Source organism: Gymnogyps californianus, chromosome 3 (genome assembly GCF_018139145.2).
Source record: "Gymnogyps californianus isolate 813 chromosome 3, ASM1813914v2, whole genome shotgun sequence".
NCBI lineage: Eukaryota > Metazoa > Chordata > Aves > Accipitriformes > Cathartidae > Gymnogyps > Gymnogyps californianus.
The window spans coordinates 127,999,274-128,017,462 of NC_059473.1; the positions used below are offsets into that span (position 1 = coordinate 127,999,274).

Consider the following 18,189-nt stretch of genomic DNA (forward strand, 5'->3'; position numbering starts at 1 on the left):
GTATTCAGCTATTACAATGACACCAGTATGAGGCCCTTCTGTAAAGTCCAGTTCATGGGGGTTACTTTGTCTGCCTGCCCCAGTCTGTAGGAAGGTAGACAGAAACCAGAACTGAGAGATGTATCAACTATTCCATTCATTTAACTGGAGAGAAGATTCCTGATGCCAGTAAGAAGACCAGTACCATTAACTAGACTGGGATGCACTCTTAACATGGCAGAGTATATTGGGCCTTCAGCATATCATGGTAGAGAGCAGACATGCTCAAACTGCTTCAGTTGGAGAGAAAAGACCTGAGTGAGAATAGCATTCCCTTCACCACAGCTTGAAGCACCAAGACTACTCCTTTGGGGGAGGAGCAGCAGGCTCAGGAGAAATGCTGGGTGCCTAGAGTATCCTGTCCACAGACTGTGAACTTGGGATTCAGCATTAAGTGGGATAACTTTACAGTGCTTAGTGAGAAGATGACAATAGCTATTCCCTGGAACCCTACCCATTCAAGCATCACTCTCCTGGACACTCTAACATCAGACCTTTCTGGACACCTGAAAAGCCTTATGTCTCGTACACAAAAACGTAACTTCCCCTCTTACCACCGCACTCTGTATTTCAAAGCATCTAGTCACTGTTCTGTCTTCATCAATTCTCCATAAAACCTATGCTAGCATGAGCAGACTGCAGCTGCTCTCCAGACTTGCACTCCCTCCACGGCCTGATCCCTTTCCAGAGCTCTTGAGCTGGGGATTAGGCTGTGCAAACAGGAATTTTGCTCATTGAAGAAGGATGTTTGATACCTGTGATTCACCTGAGCCCTCATCATCAAAGAAGAAGCGTACTATGGTTCCATCTGCATGGCCAGACAGGATTCCCTTCCCTGACACACTGCAAAGAAACACAGACAGGATGATGCAATATTGCAGTAAGACTTGCACGTTGATTTTCATATGCCTGCCCAGAGGAGCCAGTCCCACGGTCGTCGCTGATGTTCCTCATCAAAGGAACCTTCACCAAAGACAAGCTGGGTGATGAACACAAGAATATCTAGCACCTGTATTGGTGTCTGTAAAAACAAAGCAGACAAAAGTATGGGGAGTGGAAAGAAGAGTGGCCAATTAAGTATCTTCATCATGTAAAATCACAATAACCAACTTTCTGTATTACCAAAACACAGAGAGGCTAAGTAACCTTAAGTGGAATAGTGACTATGCACACAATTTCTTATAGCAAGGTATATCAAACAACCCTTGCATTGGAACTGTTCCAGAAGTGAGGCTGGATATTGTGACGCCAAGAATCCCTAAAAACAACACAATTTAGAGAAAAAACATCTGGACAAACACTCCAGGCCTAAGTCCATTATTTGTGGCATTGATGCCTTGTGCACTTCTTGATGCAAGCAGGGAGAAGAGAGCAAGGAAGAAGAAACAAGCCTAACGTAATGTACCCAGAAAGAACACTTTTTAATCATGATTCAAGTACAGAACACAAATTCTATGAACACTGTAACAATCCAGGAGTCATACATCTGTCTTCTGTTGACTGCAATCCCAGATTTGTCATTGATACCATAGCAGTAACAGCATAAATTGTGTTTAGAAATAAAAGAAGAGGGGGAGAGAGTGGGGGGAGGATTGGGGGAGAGGGAGAGGAGGGCAAACGGGGAAGAGAGGTGGGGGACGGAGGAGGGGCATGAAGAGAGAGGAAGAGAGAGAGAGGAAATAGAAACCTTCTGGAATAGAGGCAAAGGCAGGCAGACTTTGGAGGGATTTCTCAGCAGTAGGAAGTCAGAGTCCTAGACTAGCTTTAGGGGTTTTTAATTCGTTTAGCACTCAAAACCCAAAATGACACCATTTAGTGAAAATCCCACTGCTAGGACCATGACATGTCTTAAATATTTTAGGTAAAGGATACTAGTTAAAATTAAATCTTAATTAAAATAACTTAAAATTGCACTTTGTGGTTATTTTTCTAATTATAACCTTGTCACAGTTTTATCTGGCAGAATATTTTTACTTTTTTTTAGCCCTTAAACTTGACTGATGTTATTAATTAGCTAGATGAAGTTGACAAATATAATCTTTATAAAGTCATGGATCCAAATAAATCAATGCATGTAAGTAATCTCATGGGGACTTGCATCCTGAAATGTGTTTGAGGGACAACCAAACTGCATGGGCCACTGTGGCACAGCCAGGTATTAGATTTTAGGAAGGAATTCCTTCTGGAAAGCACAGTATTTTATTATCTCGACAAGGAACTGACAGCAGAAATACACTCTGGCAACCTCCCATACTGCCACCAGTTATGTCAGGGCCACGAGCAAGTAGGAGACTGAGCCAAAGCAGTGTAGGCTAAAGCAATGCCATACTCACTTGGAAGTTAGCGAGACCACATAGGAATCTGTCCCATAAATGGTGGAAGACTTGTTGTTCTTTGTATTTGCTAAACGAACCTGAGAAAGAGAATCTGATCAATGTTGCTTCTGTCTGCAGAATGTGGATTTCCCCCAGTGTAATATCCCCAGAGGTTTCCCAGTCCATGACCAGCACCGGAAATCACAGGAAGCTCATTGCTTTCCAGTAGGTTGGAGAAGAAGTGGAAAAGTTGGAGTCACACTTCCACATTTCTAGGAAGGTTTGGGAAAAGTAGAACCTCCAAGGACTAACTGGGAACCAGAACCAGAAAATTCAAGTCAGTGGTGTAATCCCTTTGTTGCTATTCCGTGCCCAGTGCCACATAGTAGTGGCTCCTACCCTGCAGCCCAGGTGCTTGCAGGCCCTGGTAGCCCCTGCGTGGAAAAGAAAATCAGGCAAATAGCAAGTTTCTCTACCTTTCCTTCGGCAAGACCAAAGACAATGATATTCTCCGCTGGCCACGATAAGCAGGTCACGGCACTCTGCCAAGGAGGAGGTAAAAAGAGAGATAAGAGCTCCACTCTACTTAGCTTCTTGCCCCATTGCTACATAAGACAGCTCATGAACAGTAAGACCATTCAGACCAGGGAAGAGAAGAGATAGGGGCATTTGGACGGACCTTAAGGTAGGATTGAGGCCCTCCACGCTGAAGCTTAAACTAGATAATAGTGAGCTGGTATAAAGTAACAAGCTCAGAAGGGCTAAAGCAGGGCATCAAAGTTACACCAGATGTGTTCAGTATGGATGCTCTTCTGAGAGGATTACTTATTGATCAGATGCGTGGTTTTCCACATGCTATTGTTGAATGTACAAAATCACGGCTATTTTAAAAGATTTTCTGCAACAACAAGTATAAAACATAAAAATAATTTGACTCTGCCAGCTTCTGTAATAGATATGAGAATATTTGTACATTGGATCTTCATTTGATGAATCAGAAATAGTCTTTATTTTTTCATTTACAAGCAAGACGGTTATCAAATGCTACCAAGTAGGTCAGGTAGAAGGTTCATTAAATCCAAACCAAAGGTTTGTCTGAACTGGTAGGTACTGCTACCCAAACCAAAGGTATTCTCAAAATCTGAGGTGGGGGTCAGGATGAATAAAGCTGACCACGAAACCCAACTGTAAGAGAGGGCCAAGAGAGTTAAGCAAACCGCTTCACATTTAAACTGAAGAATTTCAGCCAATAAGAAGGCTGGTGTTTGGCACTGTGCCACCAGCACTAGCCTCATTGGCTCATCTGTTCCATTTTAAGCATCTGGGCCTGCTTTAGACATATATACATCCTCATTTATTCATCTCACCTTCTATCCCCAACTCTTACCATTCACATCAGCAAACACAGTTACAAATTGGATACCAAAATGTCCCTGGATACCTAAGCTGCTCATAATTTATATGTCCAACCAATGACCAAGACCCATTTTTTATTACACCTGTTTCCTAGACATCCGCATATTTCCCTTATTATCTGCCAGACCCTTGTTTTCAGTCTAACACAACCACAAGCAACCCAGTGGTAGCTTAGAAACAAGCCTCACAAAGTGGCAATGTGCTCAGCTACTAGTGCAAAGAAGTCAAACTTGCACATACTCATCCTGACCCTCTAGCAGGATGCCTTGCTTGCCAGGAGAGCTGAATAGTGTCACTGTATTCACAAGACGTATAAGAGTGTCCAACAGGTTTTGCAAATGGCAGGAGAGGGAAAGGGCTCAATAAATGATATCTCATATTGACTGAACACACCTAAAATTTGTAAATAACAATATTTAGTTACAGGAGAAAACCAGACACAGTGGTAAAAAACAACACATATAGCATTGGAAAAAATAAAGGATTTATTATGATAGAAATGGTAGAAAAGGCATGGGGAAAATGAGAGAATGAGAGAAAAGAGAAATGAACCACTACATTAAAAATACAAAAAACTTTACGCGTGCTGTGCACAGCATCTAAGCTTGTGAAAGGCAAGCAGCCTCCCACCAGGCTGTTAGCCAGGTGCTGCAGCAAAGGAGAGCCAGAAGGGCAGGAAGCTAGTCCTGCCAGCGGACTGCCAGCAAGCCATAAACAACGAAAGGACTCTCCAGTGAGGCTACAGGTACCCACACCCAGGATAACCACAATGTTCAGGAAAGGGACAAGTGGACACCTCTTGCTCTCTTTTCCTCATGACACTCTATTCCAGTGTCATGACCACTCAGCGCAGCAGCTCAGCTACAGAGAAACAAAGGCTGACCAACAGCTTTCTTCACTTGTCACCAGAGCAACAGAATTACATGGGTTCCCCTGCTGCAGCCAGGAGCAAGTGTTCAGAGAGGCTAGAGGGCCCTCCTAAGCCGCCCTAAGAGCAGCCACAGTGGTGGGCCACGACCCAACCCTGAGATGTAGGCTTTCAATCCAGAGGCTGCCCTTCACCTGAGAGGCAGCTTGAGAAAGCCTGGCACAGAAACTCCAGCAACGCCATCAGAGGCAGCTCTGCCTATGTTTTCTGAGGATCTGTCCCAGGAGGATGATTCCTCCTAACTGGTACTGGCTACTTCAGGGGCCTACCTAGCAGAGAACTTCTCTAGTAACACAGAGAAAGTGTGATGGCAACTGGATCGAAAGCCTAGGGCAGCTGCTGGACATTTGCTCCTGAAGGCGAAATAAGTAGTCTGTGCACCGCATTTTCGCATACAGCTGGCTTTCTATGCAAGGAATTTATAACACCTTTGCCTTTTCCAGATACTTACCTCAACCTCAGGACAATCCTTGCCAGAGACCTACCGAGTAGACTGCTCTCTGACACACGCAGGCAGAGCCAGAGCAGCAGAACACGAAGAAGGCCAAGGAGATAACCTGACCAAAATTACAAACCTGATGCCTTTGAACATGTGGAAACTGTACAGTTTGACTGAATTCTGCACACTTTACATTTTGGTTAATAAGGAATCTTGGGGCTTAGAGTTGCCAACCTGTGAAAAATAGTTGGACTTAGAGTCTCTATTTTTTCCTTTCAACCCTCTTAAAACATTCTGTCCACTGATGCCTCAAGTAGTTCCCAAAGTTTTGTAATTGACTGCATTGATCATTCAGCAATTAACTACTGTGTTGTACCCAGGCATTATGAGGCCTCTGAAGCTTGGCAAGTAATACATGCCTCAAAATTTAGAGATTAACTTAGGATCTACCTGCATCTTTTGGAGATCAAGTACCACTGACGACAGTTTGGCCAAGTACACCTGTGAGTATGAGCAGAGGGACCTCCAATTGTCTTTATCCTACATATGCTGGAGAAAATGGAGTTAAACAGAAGTCTGAGTCTCACCGTTTGGATGAACTTGTTGCATATCACCTTCTTGTCACCCCTGCAGAAAAAGGTAGACAAAAATGACTATCAGCGAAGCTAGTAATACTGCCCTTTCTGGTTACCCTACTGTTTGTATTCAGTCTGTTTTAGTATTGCCAAACACAGGCCATTTAAGTTTTGTACGCTGGTTGTCTATCACAAGCCAACTTTAGGCAGAAAATTAAAAAAAAAACCAAAAACTTCTGAGCTTCTAAAATTCTGGTGACCTGCCTTTCTGAGCACCTTTAGCACAACACATGCCAGCAAATGAGGCTGAAGTGAGGCAGGTGTGCGCCACAGTTCCACATCTATGAAGCAGGGGACAGCAGCACAGGCTTTACAGCTACAGCTCCACAGAAGCTCAGCTGGCACATGCTCGCACAGGGCTCCACAAGGGCTGCGTTCAAGGAAATCCTATCTGCTGCTCACCACAGAAACATCTGAGTGATTCCCTGCAGGTTAGATGATGTGCACCGCAGTGCGTACCGGGCTGAGGACCAGGCCAGGACACTGACGCGGGCAGCATCAACGCCCAGAAAGCACACTGTACGGCAGGAAGGAGAGTGCCGCCCCCTCCTCCTGGGCGCTGGACACTCCGCCACCAGACTCACCACTCCTCTCCAATCCTGTAGACGTAGACGATGTTGTCTGTTTGGCCAATGGCGATTTTGGTGGAGTCCGGGGAGAAGGCCATGCCTTTGACCACGTAGCTTTTCCTGCCGTACTGTGGAGAGGATGGCAGCGTGAACCACAGGGGAAGGCCGGCCTGCCCCAAGGACACTTGCCCGGCCCACAGGCGACCGTGCCCCGCTTCAGCAGGTCCCAGCGGCAGCAGCCGGGCCCCAGGCCCTCACCTTGGCGTCGGAGGGCTTGGTGGAGAACTTGTCGCGCCGCTCGCCCTGCTCGTCGTACAGCAGCACCACCCGGTCCGCGGTGCACACGGCGAAACGGGTGCTGCTGGCCGACCAGGCCATGCAGGTCACCCGCGCGGTCCCGTCCTGCGGGGCACACACAGCCTCAGCACCGCCGACCCCCGGCCCGGCCCGGCCCGGCCCAGCCCGGCCCGACCCGACCCAACCTGCGGGGCCAGCAGGGTCCGCACGTGCCGCAGCTGCATCGCGCCGAACGCCGGGACCGGGACCAGGACCGGGACCGGGACGAGCCCCCGGCGCCGCCGCCGCCGCCGCCGCCGCCGCCGGGCCCACCTCGCCCCGCCCCCCGTTGCCCCGGCAACCCCAGCGCCTCCGCCGCTGCTGACGTCAGCGCGCCGAGCCCAGCGGCGCACGGCCCCCTCTGCCCGGGCCTCCCGCCGCCCCGATACCGGCAGGGCTCGGGCTCGGGCTCGGGCTCGGCTCTGGCTCCGCCATGGAGGCGCTGCGGGCGGCGGGGCGCGCCGTGCTGCGGAGCCCGCGCCTCGCCCGACACGGCCTGGGGCTCCGGCGGCGGCGCAGTGAGTGCGGGCCGCGGGGGCCGCGGGCTGGGGCCGGGGCCGGGGCCGGGGCCGGGCTCGCCTGCGGCGCGGGCCGGGCGGGGCATCGCTCCGGGCGGGAGCCCGCATCTCAGTCTGGTCGCGGCCGCTGCCTGCTGTGGGGAGCGGTGCGGGGCACGGCTGTGGCCGTGCCGTGGGGCCGCGGGCCGGGGCGGGCTGGCGGCGCTGTGTGGAGTGGTGTGGGGTCCGGGCAGCGGGCTGTGGCCGTGCCGTGGGGCCGCGGGCTGGCGGCGCGGTGGGGCAGTGGAGGTGCTGTGGGGCAGGCTGTGGTAGTACTTGGGGACAGGCGGTGGGACTGCAGGCGCAGGTGGGCAGCAGCGCTGTGGGCTGCTTGCCTGGCCCTCCCTGCCACGCTCCCCTGGCTGCCAGCCTCTTGCCCCACTTTTGAATTGAGGCCACCCGCACCGGTGGGCTGAAAGGCTTTGGGCGGCTGTGACAGGCAGTGCAGGTGGTGCCAGGTGCTGGAACACGCTGTGCCTCATCCGTGGCACCCTCCCCAGCCTGTGCAGGCCTTGGCCTCCCTGAACCACTGCGCCTAGTCCTCTGCAGGTGTGGACATGTGTGCAGCGAGTGTGGCAGGCCTGCACGTCGCTCACTGCAGGCTGAGTGCTATGCTGTCTGTGGCACAGCCAGATCCAAGACTGACCCCGTAGACCCAGCAGGAGCCCTGTGGAGCAGGAGGGCTGTGCCTGGGCTTTCTCAGTCACAGCTGCCCAAAGGCTTTGTTGGAGCAGCAGAGCTCACTCTGGCAGTCCCAGCACGTGTGGGCAGTTCTCAAAGTCTGGACTGAGACAGTGCTCTTCTACCCTGCGTAAACGTCCCTGACACCTGCATGGTACGAGGCGGGTTCCCTGGTAGTTGTCGTTTGTGCAGGAGTATGCTGTGCAGATAAGGCCTCCTGATTTCCCTGTGGGTTCAGGTTATTCCAATTATGAGTTGGAGCCTTCTGCAAGTGTGCCAGTAATGTTCAGGGAGCTAATCCCAGGACAGAGATGAAAAATAACCCTGAAAAGTATTAGCTTAGTGTGAAGAGTAGATACCTAGGCAATTCCCAGGGAAGTGTACAAACCTGGTGTTTGTAGCAGAGCACATAACTTCTGTGTTCCTGTTCCTTCCCTCCTCTGGGCTGAATCCCCAAGCAGAGAGAGACTGTGACTCCCTGTGTCTTAGCCCTTCTGCATGTCTTCTCTCTCACCATCCTTGTGCTCTTTGGGATTTGAGGAAAGTAAATGTGTGCTAACATCTGCTTCAGCTCTCCTTGAAAATTATCACCAGGAAGTGCTTGGCACAAGAGAATTGTTCCTTTGTGTGTGGCACACTAGTCTGATAACTAAAGCTTTTGCCTTTGATGAGAGTGAACTTTCTGTTGAAGCCAATGGCTTTGTCTTGGAGGAGCAGAGGTCGAATGGATGCTTCTGTGGTGCTTGCTTTGTGTGTTCTCTGCCAATGGCAGTGGTGTCAGGACTGACTGTAGGGCCAGGGCTCCTTCTGCCACAAGCAGATCCGCCGTGTGGCAGAACGTGCTGGTGAAACGGACTGGTTTCTGAAGGAAGCTGGAGATGCTGAGGACTGTCCCTAGGGAATCTTTCTTGAGTGAACAGACACTCTGCCCATTGGGTTTTTTTTTTTTTTCCTTGACTGCAGCAATGGGGTTTGAAAAGAGAGGATGCAGGAAACAGAAGCCAGTGCCACTTTAATTCTGTGACCAGCAAAGTAATGCACGTGGGAGCTCTCTTCCCTCTGTGCATTGGAGTTCATCCATAAAATGTGTTTTCCTGGAAGCTAGTTTGCATCCTTGAAATACCAGTCTGAGCTCTTCCTTAACACAGAATCTTTGTGGTGCAGTTGCTTCCCAGTCGCCTCGGCTTCGATTGTGAGTGCTGGACAAGCTACCCCTTCCCTGGCAGCCTGCTGCTGCAAATGATAGCTACCAGAGGGTTTGGCTTTGGTTACACTGGGACAACTTGGGTATTTTGATCTGACCCAGTGTGGCAGCAAATGCTGCTGTTCCTGAGGTGTGCCAGTGGCTTGGGTGGGTGAGATGAATGCAGTACGGAGAACATCCTGCTTGTAGTGAAATAGGTGAGACCCAGGAATGCAAGGTTTTTGCAGATAGGAGTGAACACTGCAGCATCTGAGGCCCTATGCGGATATGCAGGAGCTTACTGTCTGTGCTGACAGAGTCTGTACCTCCAGGGATGGAGGGCTAAAGCTTTGAGGGTGAACTGTCCTCTCGTTCTGTTCCTCTTCCAAGAATGTCACAGAGCCAGGAGAGTGCCCTGCTGAGTGCAGGTAGCAGCACTGCTGCTGGGAGCAGTGAAGCTGCAACAAGGTTGGGTGGCTCTGCTGGGACTAGCCATGGGGCCACTGGCACATGGCTTCTAAAGCATTTTGTCTTTGCAGAGCTTCCTGAGAGCTGGGCTGATATGCAGGAGCCGCTGCTTGAGGGGATGTGCTTCACACTCAAGTATCTAGGCATGACGCTGGTAGAAAAACCCAAAGGAGAAGACATGGCTGCTGCTGCCATCCGCAGGATTGTGGCTACGGTGAGAGCCGGCCCTGGGGCCTTGCTGTGCTGGGGTGGAGAAGAGCCAGGTCAGAACACAGCCCCTGGACTCCGGGAAGTGTCCATGTCCCAGCCCTGAACCCCAGCGAGGGACTGTGCTGTTCCCAAGAGGAGGGTGGCGTGCAAGTGGCTGGCTGGTCTGTGTGCTGTGGGGGAAGCTGTCTTCCTGCAGGACAGCCGCTGCTGCCTGCTCCCACACTGGGAACACGGCTAAGAGCAGAGCTGCGCCTGTCACAGCATGGAGAGGGGGTTGAAGTACCGGGGAGGTGGGGTCTGTCCTTTCCCGTGTGCATGGCAGTACTCTGAACGGATTCCAGGGGTGTTCTGTGCAGGGCATGCCTGATCTCTAGGCTCTGCTTTCCCACCCCCACAGCAGGAGCCTTTGCAGCAAGGGTCGAAGTGGGTGGCACTCTGTACAGAGTCTGGGGGACTCCTGCCAGGGAGGGGGGGTGAAGACCCTTGCCAGATTTGCAGAGGTGTCTGGTGTCTCCCCACTGCCAGGCACGTGTGGGAGCTCGCAAGTCCCAGAAGGTGATTCTGACAGTGTCTCCAAGGGGCATCTCGCTGCAGGATGCAGACACAAAGGAGATGGTTGAGAACATCTCCATCTACAGGTGGGCATGGCTTGTGGAGGGCCTGGGCGTTCCCCAGCAGCCAGCTGGAGACTGATGGGATCTTGAGCAGCCAGGGAGGGCTGGGCCTTCTGTCAGTGGTACCTTCAAGCTTAGGTCTTCCTTTGGCTCCCTGAGGCCCATGCCCTCTCCCTGCTGTGCCCCACAGCACTGCCTGGGGCAGGCAGGGTCCTGGGCAGCCTTGAGTTCTGGGTCAGTCCATCTGTCTTTACCGTGGGCCCTGCTTGTCTCTTCTGGCATTCAAGCAGGATGTCGAGGCTGATGGTTGGAAAGCCCCCACAGTTAGGGCAGGACTGCATGTTTGTCTCTCTCCACTGACACAGGACCGCCCTTCTGGCTGCAATGGCATGAGGGTGCCATAGACTGCAGCTTACTCAGGCTGGCTAAAGGCAGTTGCTGTGAGAGCTGATGTGGGTTTTTTTTACTGCTGCCAGTTGTGCTTTAGCTGGGTTGGGTGTCTGTGGGTGCTGGGTGTGAGGGGAGCGTGGCTGCAGGCTAGATGGGAAGCAGAGATAGGACATCTCTGGTGCAAAATTTGGGTCTCGGCACCAGAGCTGATGTGCCAAGGCGACCATCCTACTGCCTGGCCTCCAGTTGTGTCCTTGGAGGCAATCGCCCACCCTTCCGTGCTCCTTTTGTCTCAGTGCTTGAGTTCATACATTAGGTTGAACTGGGCATCAGAGGACTGAGGAGCATACTGGGGCAGCGCAGGAGGGAATGCCTGTGGATGCAGCGACCTCCTACTAAGCTGTACGTGCCAGGCAGCCTCTGGCCCTTGCTGGGGGGTTGGGCTGCCTCATGATCTGGGGCAGATGAAAGCCTCAGGCTGTCAGCACTGCTTGTTGGTGTGCTGGGAGCACAGCAGAAGACCTGTGCTGGGGTCCCTTATTGCCCTGAGCAGCTCCTCTCTGCCTGCAGGATCTCCTACTGCACAACAGACAAGCTGCAGAACAAAGTCTTCGCTTATGTTGCCCAGAGCCAGGAGAGCGGGGCACTGGAGTGCCATGCCTTCCTCTCACCCAAGAAGAAGATTGTAAGCACTTCCCTTCTGCTCTTGGCTCCGTGAGGTAAGGGTGGGATTCCTTCTCCCCCTTCAGAGAGAGAAGGCCCTTACCTCTGTGCACCTCAGCTGGAAATGGAGCCAGGGAGCACGTGTGCTCACACGCTGCAGAGCCAGGTGGTGAGCGAAAGGAGGTTCTTCTGTCCCAGCTCCTCTGGGATCTCCTCTTGGGGGTGGCTGGCCCACACGGGTAGACAGACACAGCATTGAGCTCTGGCCTTCCGTGTGTGTGCTCTGCAGAGAAAGGCGGTGAGGGTGGCCTGGGGGCTCTCAGATTTCATGGCAGTGGGGTTGTCCTGGCTTGAGGGCCCACATGGAAGCAGACATTCCCTCTCTTTCTTGTACACAGGCCCAGGCTGTGACTCTGACCGTGGCCCAGGCCTTCCAGATGGCACTGGACCTCTGGGAAGCAGCACATGCAGGTAGGAGGAATTTCTCAAACATGTCCCTCTGCCTAGCCCTGGGATTGGGGTCTCCAGTGTGGGACACTGTCTTGGCTGTGTGGAGGAGAGATGGCTCCCTGCCTGGCTGGTGAAACACACCAAGCAGGGAGAGTGTTGTCCCTGCTGTTGTGTTCTCTGCCACTGCCCCACATGGGGAGCCTGCCCTATCTCTGGCTGGGGCGGGGTGGGGGGCGTCCCTGCTATCCATGCTGAACTCTTCTGTATTGCTGAGCTGTAGCACAGCTCAGCGCCCTGTGGTACCTGCCCTGAGCAGTGATCCCGCACCCTTGTTTGCACCCTCCTCCGAGCACAGCAGGGGTATCTGTCCCTTGGCCACAGTCCTGCCTGTACATCCCCTGCTGGGCCTTCTCCAGGTTGCAGGCACTAACTCTGCTGCTTTTGCCCTGTCCCAGGCTCTAGGCAGGAACAGGCCCTTCACCCTTCATGTGTCTTGGAGAGCAGTGAGCCCGGCAGACCAAGTGAGCCAGCCCCCCGGGGAGCCCTCCCTTCAGACACCAGTTTGGGGTACAGTATGTGCAAGTCTGGCCCATGCCCAGGGCTGTCTCACGTTAGGGCAGGAAAAGAGTAACCTTTACGCAGCTCCCTCCTCCTGGCCTTCCAGGACCCTGTCAATATCTGTGCAGCCTCCCTCACACATGGCAGCCTGACATGAAGAGGGGCACTGTGCTTTGTCTGGCTCACAAGGCAGACGTGGTTCCTCAGGTGGTCTTTGCTCCAGGAGCTCTCCTGTCGGGCTCAGCATTGCTGCAGCCCTCAGCCCTGCTCTGCTGGCCCTGTCAGATGGGGAGCTGGGACCTGCTCTGCACACTTGGTGCCATGGCTAGGGGTGAGACACTGTCTCTGAAGGAGAGGACCCTTTGGTCATCATCTTGCCAGCCTGGGCTGAGGCTCAGCCCTGCCCATCTGCACTACACCTACTGCATGTCCAGAGCCGATCAGAGCATTGCCAGTGTTGCCGGTCTCACTGTGTCCCTGCCCAGGAGCCTCTGGACGCTTGGGCCTTGGCCTCATGCTTCCAGTGCTGGCCCAGTGTGGCAGTGCTTGGGGTCATACTTGCTTACAACGTGTTCCTGGGTGGTCCTCAGCCTGGCCGTCCAGCTGCAAGATGTGCTCACCCCACTCCTGTCTCTGGGCACAGGTGCGCTGTGTGCAGCAGTCTCGGCTTGTTCCCCGCTCACAGCCTGTGTTTGGCGCTCAGCTTGCTGGAGGGGATGTGAGAAGAGCCGTGGTCTGTCTCTCCCCTTGTGTGGCTGTGTGCCTGAGCCCTGAGGATTTCAGCAGCCCAGCACTGCAGGTGCCATCTTTCCCCCTACTGCCTGTAGGCACCCTTTGTCTGTGCCATGCCTGGTGGGTGACTGTACCTTATGAAGGGGTTGGGGACTGCCCTTCTGCTCCAGAACAGGCTCTGGGCAGCCCAGCCTCGCTCCTGGCAGAGACCTGCCCAGGCAGTGAGGTGTCATGGTGGGTTTGTTTTGTTTTGTTTGTTTGCCAGGAGGAGGAAGAGGAGGAGGAAGATGATAACATCGGTGAAACCTTATCTGGGTAGGTGGTGAGCTGCTGCTTGTGTTCAGGGATCTCTGATGAACCCTGTCTTGTTTCCTTCTCTGCGCCCCATGCAAGCGGAGCTGCTGGGGCCATGGGCATGGTGGGAGCATGGAGGAGATCTGCACGGGAGCAAGGGGGAGCTTCCTGCTGCTTTTTCTGCCTCTGTCAGCTGAGAGGTCAAGTGAATGGGGAGATGAGCTATGGAGGGGCAGATCTTGCAGTTGAGCTTTTGCAGTGGAGCTGTGGGGGACAGATGCTGACCCTCAAGTTGTACCCAGAGATGTTACTTATTCTGTGTCTGTCACTCTTTGCTGAGGCCAGCCTATCCAGACATGCTTCTCAGGTGGGACTGAGAGTTGTCCTTCTACTCCAACTGATTTTCCTGGGGCTTGGGCCAGGATAGAGGCCTGGTCATGCTGACTTCTGTGTGGACTAGGGCCTGGGGCTGAGCTTGCTGGTGTCGGTCCTGTGCTTGAGAGGAGCAGCAGTACCAGTCCAGCAGCGGAGGATTAACCCGTTGGTCTTTGCAGAAATGCCTGTGGTGGTGGGTGCAAGAGGCCTGTTCCATCATGGCTGTTCTCCATGTGCCTGGCACCTGGCTGGGGTCTGTCACCGCCGCAGGGCTGATCCTGGTCTGAGCTGGTGTCAGCCGGGAACCAGTGCGTGCACAGACTGGAGCTATGTATGTGGCCCTGTGAAGTGGCAGCCCTTTGTATGTGGGGGCTCCTGATGGGAAGGAGATGTGGCTTTGCAGTGTCAGGACAGGCTGGCCAGGGGAGTGGGTTTGGTAGCGAGTGGGCTAGGGTCTTCTGCACTCTGAGTGCCTGGTACTGCTGCGCCATGCCTGCATTGTCAGGGTCATGAGCATGCTGTGTCTCTCAGCAGGCCTTGCTTGGGGTATGATGGGTGCTCTGTTCTTTTCCAAAGCAGCATGGAGGAGCTGGGGAGGGGAGCCCACAGCCCAGCAGGTAAGTTCCTTCCTTCAGTGCTAATTTGTCACATCCCCCAGCATGTCCTCTGCAAGGGGAGGGGGCTGATGGCTCACCTGGGAAGGTCTGCTTCCCCTCCCAGGCTGTGCTGGGTTCCCAACTGCACGCCTCACGGACTGGGTCTTCCTCCCTCTTGGTTTTCAGAGTCAGCACTTCCTGTGCCCAGAGCGAGCTCTCCTACTGCACAGCTACTGTGCTACCGCTTGGGGCAACCCCCAGACAGCTGGAAGGGGCTGGGAGGGGTTGGAGGCCTCGCCACAGCTGGCCCCAGGACTGCTGGCCCCAAGACTCCCCTGGGCTAAGCCAAATCTCTGCAACAACGGACCAGCCACTCAGGATTCACCCTGTGCCTGCACCCGGGCCAGACAGTGCCTGTCCCTGCCCCCAGCACTGCCCACCAGGCACGGGGTCTGCTGGCACCACTGCCATGCAGTGCACAGACTGCGACACCCGCTCCTTGTCCTGCTGTCTGCCTGCATGAACCGCCTCAAACTGCAGCTGCTCCCTGCTCCCAGCTCGGGCTGGTGGACCGGTGCTGCTCGCTCTGCCCACTCCCAGTGCATGCAGAGCCACCCCAAGTGCTCTGAGCCTGCAGGATGCAGCCAGTGCACCTTGCACTGCACTGTGTCTCACCCGCCTTGCTTGTTTCTCCCGCCTTGCTCCTCGTGGTGGCATTTGGGGACCAGCTGAGGCTGAGCAGCCCCCAGGAGATGGTGGAGGACTTGCTCGGCATGCGTGACCCTCAGGGAGCGATAGCTCTTGGCCTGGAGGAGTAGGCCTCGAGGCCTTGCCCCCGCAGTTCAGCCCCACACCCTCTCACGAGTGAGATGAGCTGGTTTTTAAAGGAAAGCTCTGCCTTTATAGGGAAATAAACTGAGGTTTTTTACTGTTGTCGTTTGGGTTTGAGTGCTGGATGGGGTGCCATGCACAAGTGTGCAAGGTACTGTGTCTCTGCTGCGCTGCCTGTAGTGAGGGCCTGGGCTGTGCCCCAAGCTCATGGAGCCTGCAGCTGCCCTGGAGCTCCCATGTCTTCCTCGGCTGCTGGCCCTGAGGGAGCTGTTCCCCCTATGCTGAGGACTGCTGGGGCTCAGGGTAGCCCTTGTTATCTGGGGGGGGGAGCTGGTCCAGGCTGTGCTGGACTGGTGTGTCTTGAGCACCTGTGAATGTCATTTGTGCCGACAGGAGCTGATAGCTGACCATGCTGAGGACACAAGCCCCCTGTGTGGCAGCGGGTCTCAACCTCTCCCCGTGTGCCTGCTCTGCTCTGGGGTGCCTTTGCCCTGCTGCACGCCTGGCTGTGGTCTGGAGACATGGGCAAGCCACGCGCTTGGTTTCCTTCCCCACATAGAGCAAGGGAGGCTGCAGCCAGCAGGATGTCTGGTTTCTCTGGCAAGTAACAGTTTGCAGCTGCTTTGTGGCTGAGGACCTTGCTGCTGGGTTCCTGTCACATCGCAGCACATCTCCCCTTCTAAGGCTGGTGACACTGACAGCCCCAGCCGAGCAGTACTCACTGTGTGCAGCCTGGGGTGGCAGAGCTGGTCTCCCAGCAAGTGCTGTAGGCAGGTGCTGTGGGGAAGGCTTGCACTCTGGGGAGGCTTGGGTCCTGCAGGTCAGTCAAGAGCTGCGCATTGTTTTTCTCACTTGTGGTTTTGCATGTTGAGTTGTGGTCTCATGTCTTTGCTCCCACAGCTGAGGGCACAGAGCAACCTGTAGATGTTCTTGGGGTTAGGGTGAGCAGGTCATTGTCAGGTCCTCAGCTTCCAGCACTGAGGGATGGCTGACCTGTTGGTGGTGTGGGTTTAACAGCCCTTTATGTGGCTTCCTGCCCTGAACCAGGATGCTTGGCATCCATGCTGTCCTGCAGCTGAATACTGCAGGTAGTGCTGAGGGGTGGACAATGCTGCTGCTAATGCTGGCACATGCTGATTGCTTCACTCACCCTTTGTTCTTGTCCTGTGAATGACTGTTCACCATCTCTTGCCACTGGGGAGGGCAGCGGGCTCTACCCTGCTGCCTGGTAGCTGTCACATCTCCAGACAGAAGTGCTCCAAGCAGTTTAACAGCCTCTTTCCCTGGGACTCATGGTTGCTGCACTGTGCTCTGTATGGCTTCTTGGTGGACTTCACAGGTGCCAGTTCTGCCGTTATTCCTGGCTTTAACCAGCTGTTGCTGTGAGTGAACTGCTTCCCTGGCCCCCCAATCTCAGCCTTGTGTGTGTGAGAGCCTTTGCCAAGTCTGTTCTGGTTTAGCAATGTACAAGCTAGCAATGGGTTCACCATCACCCACACATGTGCTAACACTGTCCATCTCTTAAATTGGTGTGCCAGAATTGCTCTGCATGAGCCACACAGCCCTTTCCTTGTGCCACTGTGGTGCTGGTGCTGCAGCATGTGTGTGCATGTCCTGCTCTGCTCTGGCACTGTGTCGGGCATTTGCACTGTCCCGTGCTGGTGCTGCCAGACTCATTTGTGGGGTGTGTGCTTGTACGTGCCTCAGGAAATACCTTTGTCCAACATTGCTGCTGCCTTTCCGGGACAGCACTCATCTCTGCAGTTCCCTGCCTTCCTGCGCTGCCATGGTCTGAGAAAGGAGTGGTGGCTTGGGCTTTTGGGTGGGTGGGGGTGTGTGTCTTTTTTTTGCCTCAACACCACACCCTGATTTTACATTGAATGTGGCAGACTTTTGTGCTCCTTTTTTATTTGGCCACAACCACTGCATTTTCACATACATTTTTTTGGTGCCTCCCCCAGCTCCTCGACTGTGCTCCTGCACAGTCGTGCTCCTTTGTTTCTTTGTGTGCGCCTCTGGTCTGGTTAAAGAAGTCATGTTAGTAGGCATGTGTCTGCTCTGACCCTCCAGGACAGCACCTCTAAACATTTTACAGGACACCAGAACTTTTTTAAAACTCTGGTATTTCCCTGACAGCCCTAACTTTTTCAATGTACCTCCCTAAAAAACAAAAGTTAGCTGGCAAAACAAGGCGGTTTGTCTCTCTGGAGCTATGGCCATACTCCCTGAAGCCCAAGTTTCAGCACAGCAGCACTTGCACCCTACCACCATGTTGATTTTGATCCTCAGGTACCCCTCTCCTCACCTGACCAGGGAGCAACACAGCCTCCTCTGACCAGCAGCCTGCTGGGATCTGGCTTCATCCTCCTTCCTGGCCCTGCTGTCAGGATGTCTCTGCTCTCTGCAGCCTGTTTTGTGTGTGCAGAGAAAGCAGCTGTGATGCCATCCTCAGTGGGACAGTCTGTAACTGCAACTTGTCCAGCAGCATGACATGGTCCAGCATGCAGCACTGGCACTCCCTCAAGGGCCAGAGGTGTGCAAGACAACCTTAGAGGACTTGCAGCTCTTGCACAGCATGCAAGAAGAGGTCGTCTTCTAAGGGCCATACACACATGTTCAAGAAGCGCTGGTACACGTATGCACGCGCACACACACACACACACACCTGCAACTCTGCAGGGACAATGCTGCCTTTGAGCCAGGATGCTTTTATTGAAAAGACCCTGCCACAGGGAGTCCTGAAAGTGCTTTACTGGGAGGTTTATTCCTGGAAGACGCTGGATCCTGTGATGCTTAAGTCCAGGGCTGCAGAGCCGGCACCCCAGCTCAGGGATAGGCTGCAGAGCACGGAGGGAGAGCAGCAGCCAGGGCACCAGCTGCCATCTCTGCAGCAGAGAGCATCCTCATATC

At 53.8% G+C, this 18,189-nt stretch overlaps 2 protein-coding genes across 10 annotated transcripts in view; one reads left to right on the forward strand and one right to left on the reverse strand.

Annotated features, from left to right (window-relative positions):
* Nucleotides 1-6,862, reverse strand: part of IFT172 (intraflagellar transport 172) — a 38,722-nt gene extending 31,860 nt beyond the window's left edge. For both annotated transcript variants that reach the window (XM_050894059.1, XM_050894058.1), the window contains exons 1-7: nucleotides 6,824-6,862; nucleotides 6,600-6,743; nucleotides 6,357-6,469; nucleotides 5,725-5,764; nucleotides 2,831-2,896; nucleotides 2,373-2,452; nucleotides 795-882 (exon numbers count right to left, since the gene is read on the reverse strand). In XM_050894059.1, the coding sequence (XP_050750016.1) occupies nucleotides 795-882; nucleotides 2,373-2,452; nucleotides 2,831-2,896; nucleotides 5,725-5,764; nucleotides 6,357-6,469; nucleotides 6,600-6,743; nucleotides 6,824-6,862 (570 nt within the window). The remainder of the gene's footprint in view (nucleotides 1-794; nucleotides 883-2,372; nucleotides 2,453-2,830; nucleotides 2,897-5,724; nucleotides 5,765-6,356; nucleotides 6,470-6,599; nucleotides 6,744-6,823) is intronic.
* A 248-nt stretch (nucleotides 6,863-7,110) lies between these two features.
* LOC127014673 (low density lipoprotein receptor adapter protein 1-like) lies at nucleotides 7,111-15,369 on the forward strand. 8 transcript variants are annotated; one of them, XM_050894173.1, is made up of 9 exons: nucleotides 7,111-7,195; nucleotides 9,638-9,780; nucleotides 10,302-10,414; nucleotides 11,351-11,465; nucleotides 11,842-11,914; nucleotides 12,349-12,460; nucleotides 13,449-13,498; nucleotides 14,384-14,469; nucleotides 14,635-15,369. In XM_050894173.1, the coding sequence occupies exons 1-9, from the start codon at nucleotides 7,111-7,113 to the stop codon at nucleotides 15,178-15,180; spliced, it is 1,323 nt and encodes a 440-aa protein (XP_050750130.1). In that variant the 3' UTR covers nucleotides 15,181-15,369. The 8 variants fall into 8 exon arrangements, with proteins under 8 accessions (XP_050750130.1, XP_050750131.1, XP_050750132.1 ...); XM_050894174.1 differs by having other exon boundaries at nucleotides 14,387-14,469; XM_050894175.1 differs by having other exon boundaries at nucleotides 14,429-14,469.
* The last annotated feature ends 2,820 nt before the right edge of the window (nucleotides 15,370-18,189 follow it).